The following is a 22,969-nucleotide window of genomic DNA, read 5'->3' as shown; positions in this document are numbered from 1 at the left end:
GCGTCAGGAAGGGCATCTGTCTGTAAAAACATTGCCCCAAGAAAGGATACCATGATTTCCCCTCACCAAAATATTGCCCCAAGAAAGGGTACCATGATTTCCCCCTCACCAACCCCCTTATATTAGGCTATGACTGCCGTGGCCTAATTATAGGGAACTGATACTGGGCTCGCGTCAGACCTATGTGCAGAAGATTAAATTCATTCAAAAAGAACCAGGGCAATGCCGTGTGTTTTCACCTCGTATGTGTGTGCGTGTGTGTTTGTGTGTGTGTACACACACACACACACACACACACACACACACACACACACACACACACACACACACACACACACACACACACACACACACACACACACACACACACACACACACACTGGGGAGAACAAGTATTTGATACACTGCCGATTTTGCAGGTTTTCCCACTTACAAAGCATGTAGAGGTCTGTAAATTTTTATCACAGGTACACTTCAACTGTGAAAGACGGAATCCAAAACAAAAATCCTGAAAATCACATTGTATGATTTTAAAATAATTAATTTGCATTTTATTGCATGAAATAAGTATTTGATACATCAGAAAAACAGAACTTAATATGTGGTACAGAAACCTTTGTCTGCAATTACAGAGATCAGACGTTTCCTGCGGTTCTTAACCAGGTTTGCACAGACTGCAGCAGGGATTTTGGCCCACTCCTCCATACAGATCTTCTCCAGATCCTTCAGGTTTCGGGGCTGTCTCTGGGCAACACAGACTTTCAGCTCCTCCAAAGATTTTCAATTGGGTTCAGGTCTCGAGACTGGCTAGGCCACTCCAGGACCTTGAGATGCTTCTTACGGATCCACTCCTTAGTTGCCCTGGCTGTGTGTTTCGGGTCGTTGTCATGCTGGAAGACCCAGCCACACCCCATCTTCAATGCTCTTCTTGAGGGAAGGAGGTTGTTGGCCAATATCTCATGATACATGGCCCCATCCATCCTCCCCTCAATACGTTGCAGTCGTCGTGTCCCCTTTGCAGAAAAGCATCCCCAAAGAATGATGTTTCCACCTCCATGCTTCACGGTTGGGATGGTGTTCTTGGGGTTGTACTCATCCTTGTTCTTCCTCCAAACACGGTGAGTGGAGTTTAAACCAAAAAGCTCTATTTTGGTCTCATCAGACCACATGACCTTCTCCCATTCCTCCTCTGGATAATCCAGATGGTCATTGGCAAACTTCAGACAGGCCTGGACATGCGCTGGCTTGAGCAGAGGAACCTTGAGTGCGCTGCAGGATTTTAATCCATGATGGTGTAGTGTGTTACTTCTGGTTTTCTTTGATACTGTGGTCCCAGCTCTCTTCAGGTCATTGACCAGGTCCTGCTGTGTAGTTCTGGGCTGATCCCTCACCTTTCTCATGATCATTAAGTCTCCACGAGGTGAGATCTTGCATGGAGCCCCAGACCGAGGGAGATTGACTGTTATCTTGAACTTCTTCCATTTTCTAATAATTGCGCCAACAGTTGTTGCCTTCTCACCAAGCTGCTTGCCTATTGTCCTGTAGCCCATCCCAGCCTTGTGCAAGTCTACAATTTTGTCCCTGATGTCTTGAGGCAGCTCTCTGGTCTTGTCCATTGTGGAGAGCTTGGAGTCTGATTGATTGAGTGTGGACAGCTGTCTTTTATGCAAATAACGAGTTCAAACAGGTGCAGTTAATACAGGTAATGAGTGGAGAATGGGAGGGCTCTTAAAGACAAGACTAACAGGTTTGTGAGAGCCGGAATTATTGCTGGTTGGAAGGTGATCAAATACTTATTTCATGCAATACAATGCAAATTAATTATTTTAAAATCGGACAATGTGATTTTCAGGATTTTTGTTTTAGATTCCGTCTTTCACAGTTGAAGTGTACCTATGATAAAAAAAAATTACAGACCTCTATGTGCTTTGTAAGTGGGAAAACCTGTAAAATCGGCAGTGTATCAAATACTTGTTCTCCTCACTGTATATATGTATATATATATATATATATATATATATATATATATATATATATATATATATATATATATATATATATATATATATATATATATATATATATATATATATATATATATATATATATATATATATATATATATATATACATATATATATATATATATATATATATATATACATACATATATATATATATATATATATATATATATACATACATATATATATATATATATATATATATATATATACATACATATACATACATATATATATATATATATATATATATACATACATATATATATATATATATACACATATATATATATATATATATATATATATATATATACATACATATATATATATATATATATATATATATACATACATATATATATATATACATATACATACATATATATATATACATATACATACATATATATATATATATATATACATATATATATATATACATATATACATATATATATACATATATACATATATATATATATATATACATACATATATACATATATACATATATATATATATATATATATACATATATGTATATGTATATATGTATATATGTATATATGTATATATATATGTATGTATATATGTATATATATATATATATATATATATATATATATATAATGTAGCACACCACTGGTGTTTCCACAATGCATTGTGACAAAATGGCTGTCAACGACATATCTTTTAAGCAACGTGCAGTGATTGAATTCCTCGTGAAGAAGGAGAACTCAGCTGTAGATATCCATGGCTGATTTTGGCGGGTGTACGGAGATGCTTGCATGGGTGATAGCAGTGTCGGAATGTGGGTGAAACACTTCAAAGACAGAAACACGGACATCGCCGTTCATCCACGCTGAGGTCGGCCAAAAAGTGCCACTACTGGATGCAATGAGCAGAAAGTCGATGTGCTCCTCAGTGACGATCGAAGGGTGATGGTTTGGGAGATCACAGCGCAGCTTGGCATTGAACATCATGCCATACCAGAGATGATAATGACCTGGGGATATCGGAAAGTTTATTCCCTTTGGGTTCCACATTTGCTTATGGAGGAACACAAAAACAGATGCATGAATGTGTCATCACAGTTGCTTCAAGACCTGCTGCGGAGGGCAATGACTTCCTGTTCCATATTGTGACTGATGATGAAAGCTGGTCCCACCTTTTCGACCTAGAAACTAACAGCTTGGTATCACTCCACATCTCCAAACAAGATGAAGGCTAAAAGAGTCCCCTCCACTGGCATAGTTATGGGAACCGTCTACTGGGATGCTGAGAGATGCGTACTGGTTGATGGATATACTGCCCAAAGGGGAAACCATCAATGGGGCTTGTTGCATTCAGATGCTCAAGAAACTGGAATGTGCACTTCGGGAAAAGTTCCTGATGAAAAGAGCTGTCATCTTTCAACATGACAATGCAAGACCACACACTGCGAATCTGACTTTGGAGGAAATCTCAAAGAATGTCTGTGGAGTGCTCCACAAGCCCCCATTCAGTCCGGACTTGGCCCCCTCAGATTACCATCTGTTTGGGCCATTAAAAGTCACATGAGATGGCAGCACTCTGCAAATGATAAGGCAGTCCAGATAGCCGTGCACAGCTGGTTGCGAAGTGTTGGAGCGGACTTATAACCGAAGTGGGATTTTTAAGTTTATGCGGCGCTGGCATAAATGCGTGGACCTTTGGAGATTTTGTGGAAAAGTAATGTGATATATCCAGTTACTATTGACAACATCAGTTTTTTTGCATGTTTCTTTGTTTTACTGCATAATCAGCATGCTCATAACTTTTGGCACTGCCCTCGTACCTCATTAAATATAGTTTTACCTCTATTTTATGTTTTTTTCCATCATTTCACACTCCCTTTATCTTTTATGAGACATCCGTTGTGGAGAAATGACCAGTGATTAACATTGCTGGTATTAATTGGCGATTTCTGCACAACAAAATGAATACAAATGCTGCACTCAGTGTTGCTTCAATGTGGCACTTTGTGTGTTTTTTGTATTCAATCGGTATGATATGAACACAATGATGTGTACATTTGAGGCGAACATTTTGTGGGCATGGATATTTGCCTAACATTTTGCATTTACAAACATGCACCCAACCGATCAAAGGACTTGTCGACCTTCTGATTTTCTGCATCTGATTTTCTGCAAAATATTCTGATTTTCTCGACCCTGCCTCCAATATGAAACTTCAGGTTTCAGCCCAGTGACTCGATATTTGGTGGTTCTTACTGTATGTGTTCAGCAAAAATGGTGGTGGTTCTTACTGTATGTGTTCAGCAAAAATGGTGGTGGTTCTTACTGCATTAAAAATTTTTTTGTTTGTCATATATTTTTGGAGCTTATTAATTGATAACAAGCATCCAATTTTACATTGCTGATCATTGCAAATTAACACACACGAGGTAGGATGTCATTGTTTTTGTCGGACAGAAGGACATTTTGTCAGATTTACAGTATACCATGAAAATCCACATTTATCAATGCAAACTTGCAAGCATGTGCTTCATTCGAAATAATAGAAAACTATAAGCAAACAAGCTTTCAATATTTCATCCTTATAATTATAAAACTAGAGTTCATGAAACACCTTACCCATGCAGTCTTGAAGAAAAGGGCATGGGAAGGGTCTTTTAAAATCTTGCTCTGCATTTCCGAGCACAATCTATATTAGCTCTGTTTGTGAACTTAAAATAGCAGCCGCGTTAGCAACCATATGAACCCGATGCATCAAATGGAACAGTCCAGAGCTGAAATTTCTGCCAACTCTTCTTCATGAAACTGATGATTTTCGAACGATCTTTGAGAAAAAATTGATTAAACAAGCAGATCTTTTGGATGAAGTTGGCTCTGTAATTGCAATGCTAGGTGCTGCCATTTTGTGTAAATCTCATTGTTACTCCACCCTCAGAACATGCGGTAAATTGGATTTGTCAAGATGGCATGAAATTTTGCTCAATTACTGCGAAACTGGAGGTTTTTGGAAGTATAAACAAGGCGATTTGTGCTCTACAGTGTTTAAATATATCATTCAATTTAAATAAAATTCAAGTTTTTAAGGGTTGTCGAAAAAAAAAGTATTGAATTGGACATTTACCGCTACTGATGCACCCTCTTTTATACCACCTTATTTAACACGTTAAATTAGTTTTTCGTGCCTGTTGTTTGTGTCCCTTATGATGTCCCTAAAAACAGTAAGTTTCTTGTTTGTAATGATTTTGAAATTGACTGCCAGACAGACAGACTGAAGCAATTGCTTTACTGGAAGTGCACATGCACACTCAGGATGAGATTCCGTACAATTTGCCAAATTAAGAGCCAAAGTTCTACTAAACTGCAGGTTTGTGTCCCGATTCATGTTCCGATTCCTGTTCTGCAGTGTTCAAAATATAACATTAAATTGAAATTAAGTAGTTCCTCGATTAAAGAAATATACTGATAGACAGAGAGTGAACCAATTGCTTAACCCCATTTTTCCCTACGCATGTGAGGGTCATAAAATTGGACTCATTCTGTCTTCCTTTTCCGTCATTTGAGCTCAGGTTATGCTTTAGCACGTTGTTCCTGTGCTGTCTTCAATCAGTCTGCAAGGTTAACGAAGCACAAAAAGTTCAAATAAGTTATCACATCCATCAAACACTGTAGAAAATCTCTGCCCTTTCTTGGTATAAGTTAGTTGATTTAATAAACCACTTTGACTTGTCGTATAATTCAAATACAAAAGCAACCAAGTATTGGAGTGTGAATTACAGTCTAAATATTGCAGGAGTGAGTTTGGTTTAAGTTATAAGCAACCCATGATTGTTACAAGCTGTTACAATAGCTAATCATCTTTTCCATACATCTGTCTCATCTCTTTTATGTTATTAGAAACACAAATGCAACTTGTACAAAAAAATTTTTTTTTGAAGTTTAATCTCATAAAGCAAAGCAAACAATGAGAAAGAATACATGCTGATGAAAATAAATGAAGATGAGATACCAGTTTATGGAAATGTTAATTTTTTTTAAACTAAACCAAAACCTTAATAAATGTTTGAAGAGCAATAACTAACTGCTTAGTATTTTCTTGAAATGTTTATATTGTTACGGTTCTAGGAACCGTATGCATTCAAACGTACAGGTGCCCCCGAAGTCAGTTATGCCATTAAGTATATGTGTAGACAGAACCCCTCCTCATGTTTAGTGGGAAATTGAAGGGGTGCGTTGTGATGTTTTTTTAGTTAGGTTAATAAATCATTTTATTTCCCCTCTTATGGAACCACGGTACCTTCCTAGCACTTGCAGCATCGGTTTGCTGGCCACAGCGTAACACTGTCCACCCACTGTCTTCAGAGACTCGTTTTTCCGAGGCAAAATCTCCACGTTCGCTGTTCCAGTTCCTTCTCGGCTTCCCCAAACGTACGCAGTGTGGCTGCACCATCATTCACCTTCCCCAAACATGCGTGGAGTGGGCGGGCCTCGCCGGTGCCTGGCCGAGGCCCAGCCCAGAAAGGGCGGACCCATGGGAGCCCCGTCCAATAAGGGTGGACAGTGACGTCAGTTTTGACCGAGGCCCCACCCCGCTGAGAGAGGTCGATGGACCACAAAGGGACCCTCTGAGATGCGCGTTCGTTGGAGTTCAGTCAAAAGGCTCAGTTCAGTTCTGCATTCCCTGGGGCGTTCGTTGGAGTTTTGCTGGAGTCTTGAGTTCGGTGTACAAGGAGGATTGACAGACAGAGCTTTTTCACGAGTCAGTGGGTGGTTGTGCATGACCATTCTTCATTGGTGGAGCGATCCGTCTGGTCGATTCCGATAACGACCGAGGACACCCGACCTCGACCGGGTCTCTTGCTGGGTCCTGTCCGCGACCCTGATCCCCGCTCTGGGACTCCGCTCAGGTTTTTTCCGTGGACACGAGCCCCACGCGTGTGACTGCAGGCCGAGCTGCACGACCATTGGCAGGTGCCGCACCACGGAGCACCCCCTCCCTCCAACGTGCAGGTACCCAGCCGAGCCACGACCCCAGCTCGTCTCTCTCCCTGGCAGCGAGGTTCCTTGGAATTCACCTGGGTTTTATTTTCGTCTGTGTGTGTGGCGCCGTCTGCTAAGTACAACTGCATAAGTGTTTTCGATCATTGTAAATCTCCTGTATATCCGCGATAAGCTTGCTCTGTGTTCTTCTTGCTGTAAATAAAACAATTGTAGAAATGTTCCCAGTTAGTTTCCGTCCTTTCTTTCACTGGTCCAGCATGGTTCAGATCTGAGTTTTAGCCAGGTCTTTGTTACCATTAATCTGCTCATCCTAGCTGGCACAGCTTTGGCAGTTCCGCTCGACTGCACCCGAACCGGGTTGGTAGTCGGTAGTTAGAACTCTATCGCAGTCGGTAGAGTGACCCGGTTTGAGCAAGATGTGCTGAGGGCATGGTTCCTCGGTAGACAACACCGCGTGGTTAATTTGGTAAATTGGTTCTAGACAAAAAGACCCTACGCTACGCGGTGGAGGTCTTGGCGTCCACGGTCGGTTAAACGACCCGCCGCCTCACGGAGTTATCCGTGAGCGACGGCCTACAATTCTGGGAGTCTGGTGGGAGACGACATAACTCCCCCCACCTCGCGGTCGTTCTCGCCACTGGTCCCCAGCCTGCAACAATATTGTTGCGGTTCTGGAAACCACATCCCTCCAACACCAATAGCAGCCAACATACAGTGGTCCCCAGACAGTTATTTCATTAATGTACGTTCAGATCGTCCCTTCCTCCTTGTCTAGTGGGTCGAACGGGACAGTGCGTTGTGTAAATGTCATAGTTAGGTCTGATTAAACCTCTGAACTTCATTCCTACTCTGCCTTTTTCTCTATTCCTGAGGTAAATCCAAGCAAGGGGTCCTCGCTTGAGCCAGCAGACGTTACACTCGGACACCCATCAGTAAAAACCACAGCTGCGCCCTTCGCTTCAGAATGCATCCTGACAGAAGACCAAGGGCAGCAATAGAAGTCAACAATAAATGCCAGCGCTGCATGGAACACGTGCAGCGCAACGATGACCCCCGACCCACTGTTCAGGTGATCAGAGGCATAACCAACACACCAGATGCTATCAACATACAGTATGCACGCAGCGCATTCTTCTTCAATCAAAATCTCCATTAATAAATATATCGATCCCCTTTTCAATCTGAATCTCCATCCAATAATTATAACCAATCCTTTCCCTCAATTCCCTGACACATCAGAGCTGGCACCATGCATCCCACCTCCTCTGATAACCGCGAACACCATGCACGATGGCAGGCGGACCCACACGCTGACCACGTGTACAATGGCGGACTTGCTCACAGCCCGTGATACTTTATTATCGTACAGAACGGGACACGAATAACGCATATCCTTGGTCGGGTCTGAGCATGGGGTTACAATAACATTTTACCGTCGGTCTTCACTCACCACGACGGACACAAATATCTCCCGCGGACGGCAGACATTCTCCTGCACCTCAGCCTTGATGCAGCTGCTACCAGGCAGAAGCATGCCGTGTGGCAGGATCACTCGGGCCACGTGGCACACCACGGACAGGCACATTAACCAGCGCCAACCGCGGGTCACCGGGGCATGGCACGGGGTTCGGTGCAAGGCGGTTCATATCATGGGGTTTGGAACGAGACGATTCTGCTGCTTGGAACCATCTTGCCAGAAGTGGAGTGGAGCCGCTTCCGGCCATCATGGCCGGGCCGCACAGTGGCAGGGGCCAATCAGAGTGCCCAATTCACGTGACATCGCTTTGGGGTGACGCCCCCACCCTGCACTGTGGGATTTATAAAAGGTGGATCCTGAAGTTGTCCGTCCTCTCTCTCTCACGCGCTGGTTCTCCAACTCGTCTTCTCCAACCGCCCTTTTTCACCGACCTGCTTGCTGACTCCGCCTTCTCCGCTCACTCGCCTGCTGTCTCCGCCTTCTTCACCGCCTCGTCCCTGACTCCACCCACCCACCTGAACCTGTCTGCCATTCCGCCAACTTGCTCCGGACTCCACCTTCTTCACCACCTCGTCGCCTCTCTCCACCCACTGGCTTTTGACTCCGCCTTTCTCCACCCACTCGCTTCTGGCTCCACCTAAGTCCCTCCCTTCATGCCTGAGGGTCATGTCTCATTCTTTGGACCGACGCTAGCTGCATAAAGTGCCACAAAGCAAAAGAGGATGCGCCAGCTGTCAGGGAGGTATCGCCAAGCGGAGCATCCCCCCAAAACGTTGGTGACGTGGTCGGACAATCGTGCAAGGTATTGAGAGACCGTTACCCTCATCTCTCCTTTTTATCTTCATTAACTCCTCTTCATCGGGGTGTGTGTGTGTGTGTGTGTGTGTGTGTGTGTGTGTGTGTGTGTGTGTGTGTGTGTGTGTGTGTGTGTGTGTGTGTGTGTGTGTGTGTGTGTGTGTGTGTGTGTGTATTCAGGCACCTGTCCTCACTTAAGTTAAGATTGTAAAAGAATTATATTGGGATAACTCTGCTCTGTGTCTGCTTTTGTGAGTTGCTTGTATTATTATCGCACCACACATTTCTTCCTATCCCTGCTACAGACAACAATAAAAACTATATTCACTGTGCCACATATCTTTCCTCGCCTGCCTAATAATAAATTATTTGTACAAATGTTCCCAGCTCGTTTTTGTCTTTTCTTTCATTGATCCAGCGTGGTCCGTATCCTAACCTCACCAGGACTATATTCCAAACGATCCGCTCCTTTTAGCTGATACGTCCTTGGCAGTGTCGCTCGGCTGCATCTGATCCAGTAAAGTTATCCGGTTCGGCCAAGGTGTACCGAGGGCGTGTCCCCCGGTAATTATATTATGTTGTGATTAATTAGGTAACCCGATTAACCAATAGACGGGAGGACCCGAAGCCACGTGGTTGAGTTTTTGGCGTTCACGGTCGGTTAGCGACCTGTTCTGTGTCTGCTCACCGAATTATCCGTGTGCGACGGCCTGCAATTCTGGGAAGTCTGGTGGGAACCCGAGATAGCTGAACCCCCCTGGTGGTCTTCTCACCCGACCCCCGGCCCGTAACAATATTTAGTCATTTTCTGCTGTTTAACACATGGTCCAGCTGTGGGTTGGCCTATCAAAATGCAAACATATTGTATTGGGATAAAGATAAGGATTGCAGTTGGAGAAAACCTTGTTGAAAGATGTGAACCTATAAACCCACATAGGTCATTTTGAAAGCTATTTCATGAACCCCCACTGCTTACCCTGCCCTCAACTCCTTTCCTTTTTTTCTTTACAAGAGCAAGGCTCATGGAAGGCCAAGGTTGAACCAAAAGTGGGGTAACGGGGCAACAATTGGGCACAACCAGCAAAGGAATGGACAGACATAAATAAGACAACTTTCACCTATTTTACATTATTTGACATGGTATCTTTCCTTGCCATTGCACTTAGTCACCAGTCGATCAGCTTCTTTCGACGAGGATCCCAGCATAGAAGCATTTTCTTCAAGATTTATCAGCAACAAATGTCGTTGTGTTGATCTCTTTAGCCAATGCAAAATGTCTTTCCCTTCTGATATTTGACTCTTCATTAAAACACCAGCTGTCTTGATTATTAGCCATCCAAAATCCCATTCAGCTAAATGATAGGTGATGTCTTCTCAGTGTTGGGAAAAGGCCAAATGATATTAAAGATTGATCATGGCTCTCCAAACCATTATTACAACCATGTTAGACTTTTGCTGCACAAGTATGTTCCATACGGTACATCCTTGATTGAAGACTGATATTATTTCGAATTGCATGACCATATTCCACTTTTCTATGCAAGAAGCAACTAGGTTTTCTGAACAACAAACCCTTCCTTCATGAAAATCCAGCACCATCACACAAATATATCCGTGATGTGTTCCATTTTTGGAACCAATATGTTCTACTTCACCTATCCTATTTGCCAAGTTATAATTCACAAGTATCCTCCACATGTCTGAGCAAAACCTTGAGAGAAATTCATTAAAATCAGCTGCTGAAGTCGAAAAAGCCACATGCAATGTTTGGAAAGTTTCTGTGCAAAAACAATCTGGTAGAATATGTAGAATAATTTGACACAAATTCAAGTTGTTTTCATTACTGCCAACTTCATTCATAAGTGTTAGTTTGAATGGGGAAGAGGGGGAGGAAATCATTGTGTACCTGAGTGCAGCAATGGTAGAAAAATCAGTTACAATCTCGTGTCATTTTTCAGAGAGTAATAAAGATTTGCAGTGGAATAAAAATGCGAATGCATAAAGTTGAGTTTTATTTGAGGCTATGGAATAAAATGGAAGTGAACATGCAAAGAAAGGAAAATAATGACACTTTTACCCATAAAGGTATTGAAAACAGGAAATCAAACCCACAGTTGACTATGTCGAGGCTTTTGATGACACTGGCAGCTGTAGTTGCCTTGTTAATGTAGTCTGTGTAAGCTCAGCAAGCACTTCCCCCTAAACAAAAACAAGCAGCCACATTATAACGTTAAGCTGATTATCCATTCATTCAGGATTCAAAGCAAATCTGTAAGATTCAAAGCTAAGCCAAATTGCATTTGGATGTGAAATATTTCGCATAGTTCAGTCAGTTTCACTTTTGATCGTTTCACACTTCCGACATCTGTCAGGAAACATTGGTCACGGAGAAGCAATCAGTGATAATCATTGCTGGTATCAATTGGTGATTTCTGCACACCAAAATAAATACAAATCCTTCACTCAGTGTTGACTTCAATGTGGCACTTTCTGGTTTTTGTATTCAATCAGTATGATATGAACACAACGATGTGTACATTTGAGGTGAAGATTTAAGGGACATGGATATTTACCGAACAGTTTGTATTTACAAGCATGCAACCAACCGATCAAAGGACTTGTTGAACTGATTTTCTGCATGTCGGATTCTGCATCACACCCTGCTTCTGATATAAAATTGTGTGTAGATGCACAGTCCAGTGACTAAATATTTGGAGGCTCTTACTACATTTGTTAACAAAAAATGTCGGTGGTTCTTACAGCATTAAAAAAAAATTTGTTTCAATCGTATATTTTCAGAGCTTATTAAATGATCAGCATCCAATTTTAAAATGTTGACCATTGCAAATTAACACACATAAAGGTATAGTAAGATGTCATTGTTTTTGGAGGAGAGTAGGACATTTTGTCGGACTTACACCACATTTATCGAGACACATTTGCAGGCACATGCTTCAGACGAAATAATGTGCTCATTTGTCCATATGTGGCCCCACTGTCAATTCATTAACATATTTTGCTTCTTTTTATTTATGGCCATCAATGCACTGTCACAGAAGTTTCTGCCATTATTGAAGTTGCAGCCAAGAAGAACTTAACTTGTATTACATTATTCTATCTGCTTTGTAGAATTCTACATTATTCTACACTTCCGTTTGACTATGTTTGTACTACAGAGACATGACAGAAGTAAATAGACACCTTACATTTCTTCATTTCATCTCGCGGAGATTGATGAAATTTCATGGGTTTGATGTGCCCGAATTATGAAGTACCAGCCAGATGTGGTTCAAATATGACAGCCATATTTTCCCTGTTTGTCCTAGCTTTCCTTCGGCAACATTACACTAAATTTGGAATATAACTGGATGGCAGAGGTCATGGATTTGTCTTCCAATACAGAACTGAGAGTTTGTTTTCCATGGGAATCGTGGAAGTCCTTTCGGATTCGCGTCGACTCTGCTGGTAAATTTGACATCAGCTGTCCCACACCTGGTCGTGGTAATGTATTTCTTGAGTCTGAAAACGTGTAAAATGTCATTTCATTCAAATTGATATGTTATTAAATTACGGAAATATGAGAATCAGTAGAATGTCACGATTTTATGGCAGCCATCTTGGATTTTCTCAATTCCAGTAACTTATATGATGTTTAGAAATGCAAAACCCACCGAGATATGGTGACATGCAAGCAGTAGAAGGATAATAGGAAATCCAAATACCATAAATAGCAAAATGGATGTGGAGTGTTATTGTTTGCTGGTGAAGGGATTTGAGATTTCCATCAAATGACTAATGTCATAGATGATTAAAATACATTGCAGAAGTAAATATTTATCATTAATGCATTATTGATATATCATTGGAGAGCCAATCCAATCAACTTTCATATGATGTGAAGCATTCGTTGATTGGTGCGTTCAAATGGAAGTGGCAGCCTATTAATCAACCATAACCCATACATTTTAGGACGTGAAAAGCATGCAAAATCGTCATGGGATACTTATTAAGACTGAGTATAAAGTATGTGTTCCTCTCTATATTTTTCCTGTGAACGTCTTTTATCACCACAAGGACATCCTAATGAACAAAACAATACCTATCCTATATTGAAGTAGGGGGAGGGGGAGGGTGGTGGGTGGTGCATGGTTAGCATATCCAGTCCACAGACTAATGTATGTATGTATATGTATATATATATATATATATATATATATATATATATATATATATATATATATATATATATATATATGTAGAGTTCTGGAAAAAATTAAGAGACCACTGCAAAATTATCAGTTTTTCTGCTTTTACTATTTATAGGTATGTGTTTACATAAAATGAACATTTTTGTTTTATTCTATAAACTGCTGACATTTCTCCCAAATTCCGAATAAAAATATTGTCATTTAGTGCATTTACAGAAAATGACAACTGGTCAAAATATTGTCATTTAGAGCATTTGCAGAAAATGACAACTGGTCAAAATAACAACAAAGATTCAGTGTTTTCAGACCTCAAATACAAACAACACAAGTTCATCTTCATTTTTAAACAACACAATACTTATGTTTTAACTTGGGAAGAGTTCAGAAATCAATATTTTGTGGAATAACCCTGATTTTCAATCACAGCTTTCATGCATCTTGAAATGCTCTCCACCAATCTTTCACATTGCTGTTGGGTGACTTTATGCTACTCCTGGCGCAAAAATTCAAGCAGCTCGGCTTTGTTTGATGGCTTGTGACCATCCATCTTCCTCTTGATCACATTCCAGAGGTTTTCAATGGGGTTCAGGTCTGGAGATTGGGCTGGCCATGACAGGGTCGTGACCTGATGGTCCTCCATCCACACCTTGATTGACCTAGCTGTGTGGCATGGAGCATTGTTCTGCTGGAAAAACCAATCCTCAGAGTTGGGGAACATTGTCAGAGCAGAAGGAAGCAAGTGTTCTTCCAGGACAACCTTGTGCGTGGCTTGATTCATGAGTCCTTCACAAAGACAAATCTGCCCGATTCCAGCCTTGCTGAAGCACCCACAGATCATCACCGATCCTCCACCAAATTTCACAGTGTTTGCGAGACACTGTGGCTTGTAGGCCTCTCCAGGTCTCCGTCTAACCATTAGATGACCAAGTGTTGGGCAAAGCTGAAAATTGGACTCTTCAGAGAAGATGACCTTACTCTAGTCCTCTACGGTCCAATCCTTATGGTCTTTTGTAAACCTCAGCCTGGCTCTTCTTTGCTTCTCATTGATGAAGGGCTTTTTTCTAGCTTTGCATGACTTCAACCCTGCGCCTCGGAGCCTGTTTCGAACCGTCCTCGCCATGCACTTCACCCCAGCTGCCGTTTGCCATTCTTTTCGTAGGTCACTTGATGTCATCCTACGGTTGTTGAGTGACATTCGAATGAGTTGGCGGTCATCCCGGTCTAGTCCTGGCGCTGGGGGGGGGGGGAGTTCGTGTCCATCACTCTTCTACGGCGTTACCTTGGATTTTCTTTATCTATATACTAAGACCTTCAAGAAAAGTCTGGGTAACACTTTCAGATAGAGTCCCTTTATCGAGAGAGTCGCGACAACTAACGATTTGATGCCATTTTGAGTCCATTCAGTGCGGTGCACATGCGGAGCCACCGAACGGCGCTAGTGCATTGAACCGTGTATTCCATTATGTTCTCTATGTATGAGAGATGGGAATGGTCTTTTCCATGTTGATAATGGACAATTTATGTGAAGATGACAAAATAGAAGATTTATGACAACTAAGAGCCATATGATAAAGAAGAAATTCACAGAGCTAGTTGTGATTTAACAGTCACAGACATTTAAAATCATGACAAAGAAGGAATGAACTAGACAAGTACATGTGCTGCTTATTTCAGCCTCATTTTATTTTCAGGGAGGCGAGAGCAACACTCGAACTCTCACCTCCCTGCTTATACATGTACAATGTGCAATACAATGTTAAGAGTTATCTTTGTATTTCTGCAGTTGTTTGACCTTGTTTATCATGTGTGGGTATATATTTGTGTTTGTTTAATTTTCATATTTAAATTATTAATCTAAACTTTGCTGCATGTTGCCGATCATATATTAATCCCACCAAAAATAGAGTAGCCCACCCCACCCCCTCATTCCCTGTTTCCCTCATTTCCCTTATGTTTCCCTCATGTTTTCCTCATTCCCTGAAGGTAAAAGCCAGTCCCGAACATTCTACACTCTGAAGTTAGATGGGCTCCCTTCTATGCTTCTATGGGGTGTCGACCTGTTTCGTATCCTGAGATCTGGCAGTCTACACCCACAACAATCGATTTTAAATCTTTGGTATAACCTACTCTTAAAGTTAGGGTTAGGGTTAGGGTTAGATTTAGGTTTAGGGTCAGGTTTAGGGTTAGGGTTAGGATTACGGTCAGAATTAGGGTTAGTGTTGACCCTAACCCTGCCTTTGAAGAGTGGGCCGTGTTAGCCCGGATCCGTTCTCCGTTCATTCGTCTTTGTTTTGACTTTGAGTCTGAGTCTGAGTTTGGAGACATGATCTAGACCCTATATTAATTGATCCAGCTCGAAGACTCTAACTCAAACTTAATTTTAAATAAAGATGCCTTCCCCTTCAAGTGCTAATTAATCCACGAGCAATGGATAACAAGCCTTGAAAGCCAAAGCAAAGGCCAGTCTCACTCACAGCACACAAATATACACATATGGGACCATTACCACCATCACACTGACCTGCCAGAGAACTGACGAAGAAGTTGCTTTCCATCCAACACGAATGACACTGTTCTCCCAGATTTTCTGTCTTTTAGCATCTGATGGCAATCTATACATCTTGAATCCCTTCTCCATTCTATTTGTGCACCCAAAGCTGCAACAACCTGTCATTTTGTCGTAAAATCGATGTAAAACACGAATGAGAACGCTGCGTACAGCGGGAACGTTAAAACGCTGACCGATATGCATCCGATCCTGTCCGCGATGGACTCAAAATGGCTCCACACAATCACGTGACTAGATTTTTCCGGACCCTCTATGTCACTACTCTCTCTATAAAGGGACTCTACTTCCAGACCAAGTACGTTTTTTGTACAGCCCCGGCCAAACATTTACGGTTATGCCGTAGTTTTCGAAATTAACGATATCGGAGTTCCTGGGAAAATATCATTATCCAGCACACACAAATAGTTTACTTTGCTTTGGTTTGATTTTTGGAGTGCATTTAACTAATTTATATTGCGATTTGTTACACTAAATGCACAAAATATCCAGAAATTGCCATATTTTAGATAATTATTTATGACATCACTTCCGGTTTCAACCTTACCATATTATATCGGGGTACTATTACCAGATATCGCTTCAAATGCCACCAATAAATATTATAACAACCTTGCAAGGTTGTTTGCAATCACTTTCTAAAGGAATTTAGGAATACAAACATGAGGAATTCATCTATAACTGTTAGTTTCGTATGAGTAGTAGCTTGAAACATACTACATTACCCCCTAATGTTTGTGGATTAAGCTGGTTGATGATATTCATCTCTTTCAATAAATTACAATGACTGCTTTAGCTCTGATCTGATTGTAGGCATATATGCAACAGCTTGCTGGTATTATACATTGAGAAAAACATTAAGATGTTTATAAATGACACAATTTATTCAAAACGTTCATGAATGTCACTTCCGATATGAAACATACTTGAAATTGCAGGAGTTACCATCATTATTTCAATATACCTAGAAATCCGCAGTTGTAGAATCGTACAATATTCTAAAACAGTTGTTTAAACCAAGCAAAGTCCTACATATATCATATATTGAACACTGATGTAAGACAATGTAATAACAAGAATTACTATCATATGCGAGCATAGTTCTCACGAGAGAGCAACAAAGGACGAAACTTAAATATCCCGTGAAATGGGCAGTTGTAGAATCATACAATATTCTACAAAAACTGTTTAAGACAAGCAAAGTACGACATATATATATATATATATATATATATATATATATATATATATATATATATATATATATATATATATATATATATATATATATATATATATATATATATATATATATATTGAACTCTGATGATTAGATGCAAGTCAATGTAATGACAAAACTTGGTATCATATGCGAGCATAGTTCTCACAAGAGAGCAAGAAAGGAAGACATTTCTATCATCGCCTAATCAGTACTACAAATTATAATTTGATAAAAGGAGTAGTGATAAACAGGTAATAACCATAATTTACCGAATAATTACATTTCAAACAAAATGGGGAATTTCAATTTTCAGCAATTTCAACAAATGCATTTTACTGAGTGATAACGAATAGTACCCGGTAGTTACTAAAATTGTATAGCCATAAATGGTAGACTAATTTCTTCATATAAATGGGAATTATATTTCTCGACAATCTCAAGCAGTGCTTTTATGCTGTAAATTAGCCTATCTTAACAAACCATGGGATTTTTGCAGGCATTGGGTGAGGTTTTCTTACAGTGACAGAACTTCCCACACTTAACCCCAGACATCCGGCATGAACATGTTGATTTGGCGCACATTTTGGCAAGTACAGGAGACAGACCAGCGGAAATCGAGTTTTTTCCAAGAACTTACAGGCATAAGATGACCCTGATCACACACATATCCATCATCTTCAGGCTTCAGAGACTCTGTTTCATGATCCAGATGGTTCTCCAGGGCGTGCATGATGGTATAAGCGGCATAAAACCCACGCTGAATGTGAGGATGTAGGCCCTGGCTAGTCGGTGGTATGTTGTACAGAGAGCTGTTTTTGCTGCAGTAAAAGATCTCTGCTCTGAGGGTGATGAAATCGTCAGCGTCGCTTCCTCTTCTCAGCACTTTCACCAGATATCGTTCAGCATTGCGAGCTACGGCAGCCGATAGGAATGGGGATGTGGCGAAATGCTTGAGGAATCTCTCGGGATCCGCCTTTAGTGCAGCCTTCTTGGTACCAACTTTGCTGGTGATGTCGCATCCTGTAAGGCTGTAAAGAGCTTGCAGGAACTCTCATCAAAACGCGAAATGCTTATATACAGTGATAAATCATTCTATTGCTGGTAAATATTGTGATTCAGTGAAGGAAATATCAAAATCGTCAAATCGCTTATTGGACCAAAACTACGACTCCTCTGAAAATAAACGGTTGTACATAAATTCCTCCCGTTTACATCGAAATTGTTTGTGTATAAAACATTTGCAAGGTTGTTTTGATTCTCATTGGGTCCATTTGAAACGATAATCAGGTAATAGCACTGTCTGGAAACTGAGGTATGTTTCAACCCGAGTGTGATTCCATTGAAAAAATTGGCTAAAATATAGTAATTTCTTGTTATTGTAATGTATTTAGGGTAACAAATTGCAATAGAAATTAGTTAATTGCACTCCAAAAATAAAACCAGAGCAAAATAAAGCATTTGTGTGTGCCGGATAATGATATTTTCCCAGGAACTCCGATATCGTCAATTTCGAAAACTACGGGCGTAACCGTAAATGTTTGGCCGGGGCTGTAGAGAAAACGTACTTGGTCTGGGAGTGTTACCCAGACTTTTCTTGAAGGTCTTAGTATATAGAACAAGAAAATCCAAGGTAACGCCGCAGAAGAGTAATGGACATGAACTCCCCCCCCCCCCCACAGCCTAGACTAGTCAGTGGAAAGTCGTTTTCGCCGTCTGCCAGTCTGTAGCTTTGTTGTCCCCAATGTCTGCTGCTTGACCTTATTCTTATGAACCGCCGTTTTTGAAATTTTAAGGATGGAAGCAACATGACGCTCACTATATCCTTCTGCCAGTAAAGCCAGAATTGAACCCTTCTTTTCCTCACTCAAAACTTTTCTTTTCAACTCTTTTGGCATGATCAATAGTTATTTTTTTGATTCCAATTACTTTTGAGGTACTACTAGCACTGTTTTTTCCATCCAGCTGGTCCTATTGCAAGAGGATAGTGCTGACCACAGCAATGGTTTTATACTTTTCTTTGTTAAATAAGATTAGGTTTAGGTGATCACCTAATCAGTACCTCACTAAGTAGAATGAGGTGTGCCTGTGTTGGAATGCAACAGACACTGGAATGGAATGGCTGCCATACATGTAGAGATGCTGATTTAAATTCTTTTTGGAGTGGTCTCTTATTTTATTCCAGAGCTGCATATATAACACACACACACACACACACACACACACACACACACACACACACACACACACACACACACACACACACACACACACACACACACACACACACACACACACACACACACATCTTTTTTTTTCTCTTTTTTTGTATACCTTGTCGAGGCTCGTGTGAGAGCTAACACACAACGTACAGTAAGGGGGGAATGAGACAAGAGGGGCGGGAGTGGGAAGGACAAAACAGTGGGGAACAGAGACATTTGGAGATCTGTGGAAGGGAGGGGTGGGGAACATGGTAGTGGGGCAGATATGTAACAAAAATTGCTCGAGATGTTCACATCCGGCGGAAAGTTTGAAATTTTGCATACAGGGGTATTTTGACATGCTGAGTTCAAAAATTGGCGGATCCAAGAGGTCTGACCAATGGACCGGCCGCCATCTTGAATTCCAATATGGCCACCATGACGAAACATTGAACATTACTATCTATGGTTCCAAGTGACCTATGGCCCTGAAATTTGGTACACAGGTGCATTTTGAGATAATGAATTCAATAATGGAAAAATTTGAAATGTATGACAAACCTTATGGCCGCCATTTTGAATTCCAATATGGCTGCCAAGACGAAATGTTGAAATCCCTATCTTGGGTTCTAAATGACCTGTGGTGCTCAAATTTTGTACACAACGGTATGTTGACATGCTGGTTCAATAAGGCAATAATTTGAAATGTCTGACAAATGGTATGGCCGCCATTTTGAATTCCAATATGGCCACCAAGACGAAATGTTGAAAATCCCAGGTTCTTTGCAAAAGCAATACCAATTCAATGGATCCCTAGTTGACGAATCATATAACAAGTCAAAGAGCTCATTTCAAAGTATATTTCGTACCAGTTGGCAGCCGTCACATGCTGAAAGCTTTTTTCCATCCGTTTTACTTCTCCTACTGCTAATCTCGGAAGCATTGTCCAGAGCAGAAACATAGTTCTGTGCATGGTAGATTAGCAGCAGAACATTTGCAATTTCCAGCACACCGTTTTTTTACACTTGCACTTGATCAGCTCTCGGCACCCTTTTGACGCCTCTGGCATTACTGTCCAAAATGGATGCCAGACATCATCTGCATTTTTAGCCCATCCCCAATCTGCAGGTGAAGGCAGCTCTGGGTTAGCAATTTGGGACAGTCCCCAGATGTGACCGGCCTGAAAGACTGCCCTCTTCACATGTTGACGCAGTCCCTTCTTTTGTCGGTGGAATATTTTCCGATTGCCGATTTCCCTGATCAAACAGCTGCTTGCGTGCTTCGTTCACTTTCTTCATGAAGAATGAATGAGAAGACCCAGGTAAAGTGGCAGTGATGTTTCAAATTGTGACGTACTGCTGTAGTTTCCAACCTTCCTCGTTTCATAGTGTTGAATGTTACAAGTTGAGTTAAGGATTGCACAGAGACGCCTCACTTGTTGTTTGCGTTCTGTTTTTGTATGTTTGTACCAGCAAGAATCATTTCCATCAACGCTGCCAATGATGGTGGTGAGTTGATATATGATTCGTTAACTGGGGATCCATTGAATTGGTATTGCTTTTGCAAAATATCTTTGCGCACAATCTGGGCAGCTCTCATGAGAATTGCCACGTCGTTGTCAGAGCTTTGTCTACAAGCATGCAATAAAGCTTCACCAATGTCCTCTTTGAATGACAGTACCACTTCATGGTTGCTCTTATGTGCCTCAAGTTGCAGAAGGTGTCTGAGAAGCTTGTCTTTTAGGTGAGTTGAATTAATCCTCTTTGAGATATCGCCTCCCAGTTGTGCCAGACGTTCTGTATAAAGCTTTGTGAAATCGGCTAACTTGAAAGTGTAACTGTCATTCTGTACACTTCATTTCTTCCAAATAGGATATCAATTCGGCCAAAGCAACTGATTCTGGTGGCATATTTTGACTTGAACTGGCTTCCTCATTCTTTTGTACAAATGATCTGTATCGAGTGTGGAGAACAGTCATGCACTTCTTGTGATAAACAGCATCTGATGCCGTCATATCACCTACAGACAATCTAGTCAGGAGTTTTGTATCCCTCAATTCTGTTGCCATCAATCGAACATTGGAATCTACATTTTTTGTTGCCGCTCTGTGGACTATTTCTTCATTACTGATAATGCTATCACAAAAGAAACATGTGCAAGCGGTACTCTGTTCAACGGATGGAGATTTGAAACTTGTTCTGAGTCTTTTTTTAACAGGCGAGTAAGTTTCTTCACCAAGTTTAAGGTCTGAACTTTGCTTTCTTTCCCTTGATTCAGCCCTGGCCACACGAGAGCTGCTGCACTGCACATAACAGTTTTTGTGCCATTTGGCAGCATGCGCAGCTAGGGTTTCTGCAATACCGCAACCATCATCGAGTCGGGAAATGTTTATCCCGCAAGGCAAGGCACCTAAATCATTCAATGCCTTGAAATTTTGAGCAAGATTCTCGTAGACGTCTAGACACGACTGATTGCTGCCCTTATGTGCATCTCTTAGTGGTTCATTTTCAGAACGTTTCTGGCAAAGAGCGCAAATGTTCCAGTCTGTTGGCATTGGAATTGTTGACGATGTTTTCTTTGATTTCGACATTTGATCTAAAAGAGAAAAAATATAAAAAAATAAATTATTGGAGCGTCATGTGAATGTTCAGTTCCGGCAGAAAGTGTTAAATTTCGCATACAGGGGTATTTGGGGCGCTGAATTTCCCAAATTTCTACTGCCTTCAACAAAATTACAAACCCATCAGTAGATTTGAGATGCAACAATTTTCCAGTTATCATAATAATGCTCAAATGATTTAACATTATAACATTACCGTACACTGTGCTATTAAAGCAATGAAAACATTGATGTTTGTCTTGGCGGCCATATTGGAATTTAAAATGGCAGCCATACCGTTTGTCAGACATTTCAAATTATTGCATTATTGAACTCAGCATGTCAACATACCCTTGTGTACCAAATTTCAGCGCCACAGGTCATTTAGAACCCAAGAAAGGGATTTTCAACATTTCGTCTTGGTGAACATATTGGAATTCAAGATGGCAGCTGGTCCATTGGTTAGATCTCTTGGATCCGCTAATTTTTGAAATCGGCGCCCCAAAATACCCCTGTATGCGAAATTTCACACTTTCTGCCAGAAATGAACATCTTTTTCACATATCTACCCCACTATGGGGAATACACGATGGACATTACAGGGACTTTCAGGAATAGTACAGGCATTTTAGCAGAAATATTTGGTCAACCTCCCACAAATTGCAACAAAAGCAAACTCAACAGATTTTGATTCCTGGATATGTCCTCAGTGACAGAAAAAAAGTCCTAAGGGATCATCCGGGGGTAAAGTCCTGAAATCATGGAAATCCAATATGGCCACCACCCGGCTTCCGGGAAAATGAGAAAATTGTAAAGATTGATATTTTAAGATGTAAATAGATGTTTTTCTGCATTCTAATTGTTTCTAGTTATGCTCAGTATA

At 40.9% G+C, this 22,969-nt stretch overlaps 1 protein-coding gene across 6 annotated transcripts in view; it reads right to left on the bottom strand.

The window, feature by feature from the left end:
* Positions 1–5,602: 5,602 nt before the first annotated feature.
* The window catches only part of DNAI4 (dynein axonemal intermediate chain 4), a 148,170-nt gene continuing 130,803 nt past the window's right edge, over positions 5,603–22,969 (bottom strand). For 5 of the 6 annotated variants that reach the window (XM_085885781.1, XM_085885784.1, XM_085885779.1 and 2 more), the window contains one exon: positions 6,005–11,492. In XM_085885781.1, the coding sequence (XP_085741907.1) occupies positions 11,412–11,492 (81 nt within the window). In that variant the 3' untranslated portion in view covers positions 6,005–11,411. Of the gene's footprint in view, positions 5,632–6,004; positions 11,493–22,969 lie in introns of those variants that run through there. The other variant, XM_085885780.1, reaches the window with a different exon arrangement.

Source organism: Eptatretus burgeri, chromosome 6, assembly GCF_056783735.1.
Source record: "Eptatretus burgeri isolate ZD-2024b chromosome 6, Ebu_testis_v1, whole genome shotgun sequence".
Taxonomy (NCBI): domain Eukaryota; kingdom Metazoa; phylum Chordata; class Myxini; order Myxiniformes; family Myxinidae; genus Eptatretus; species Eptatretus burgeri.
Note: the sequence above shows the minus strand (reverse complement) of the source record. Positions and strands in the feature narration are given on the sequence as shown.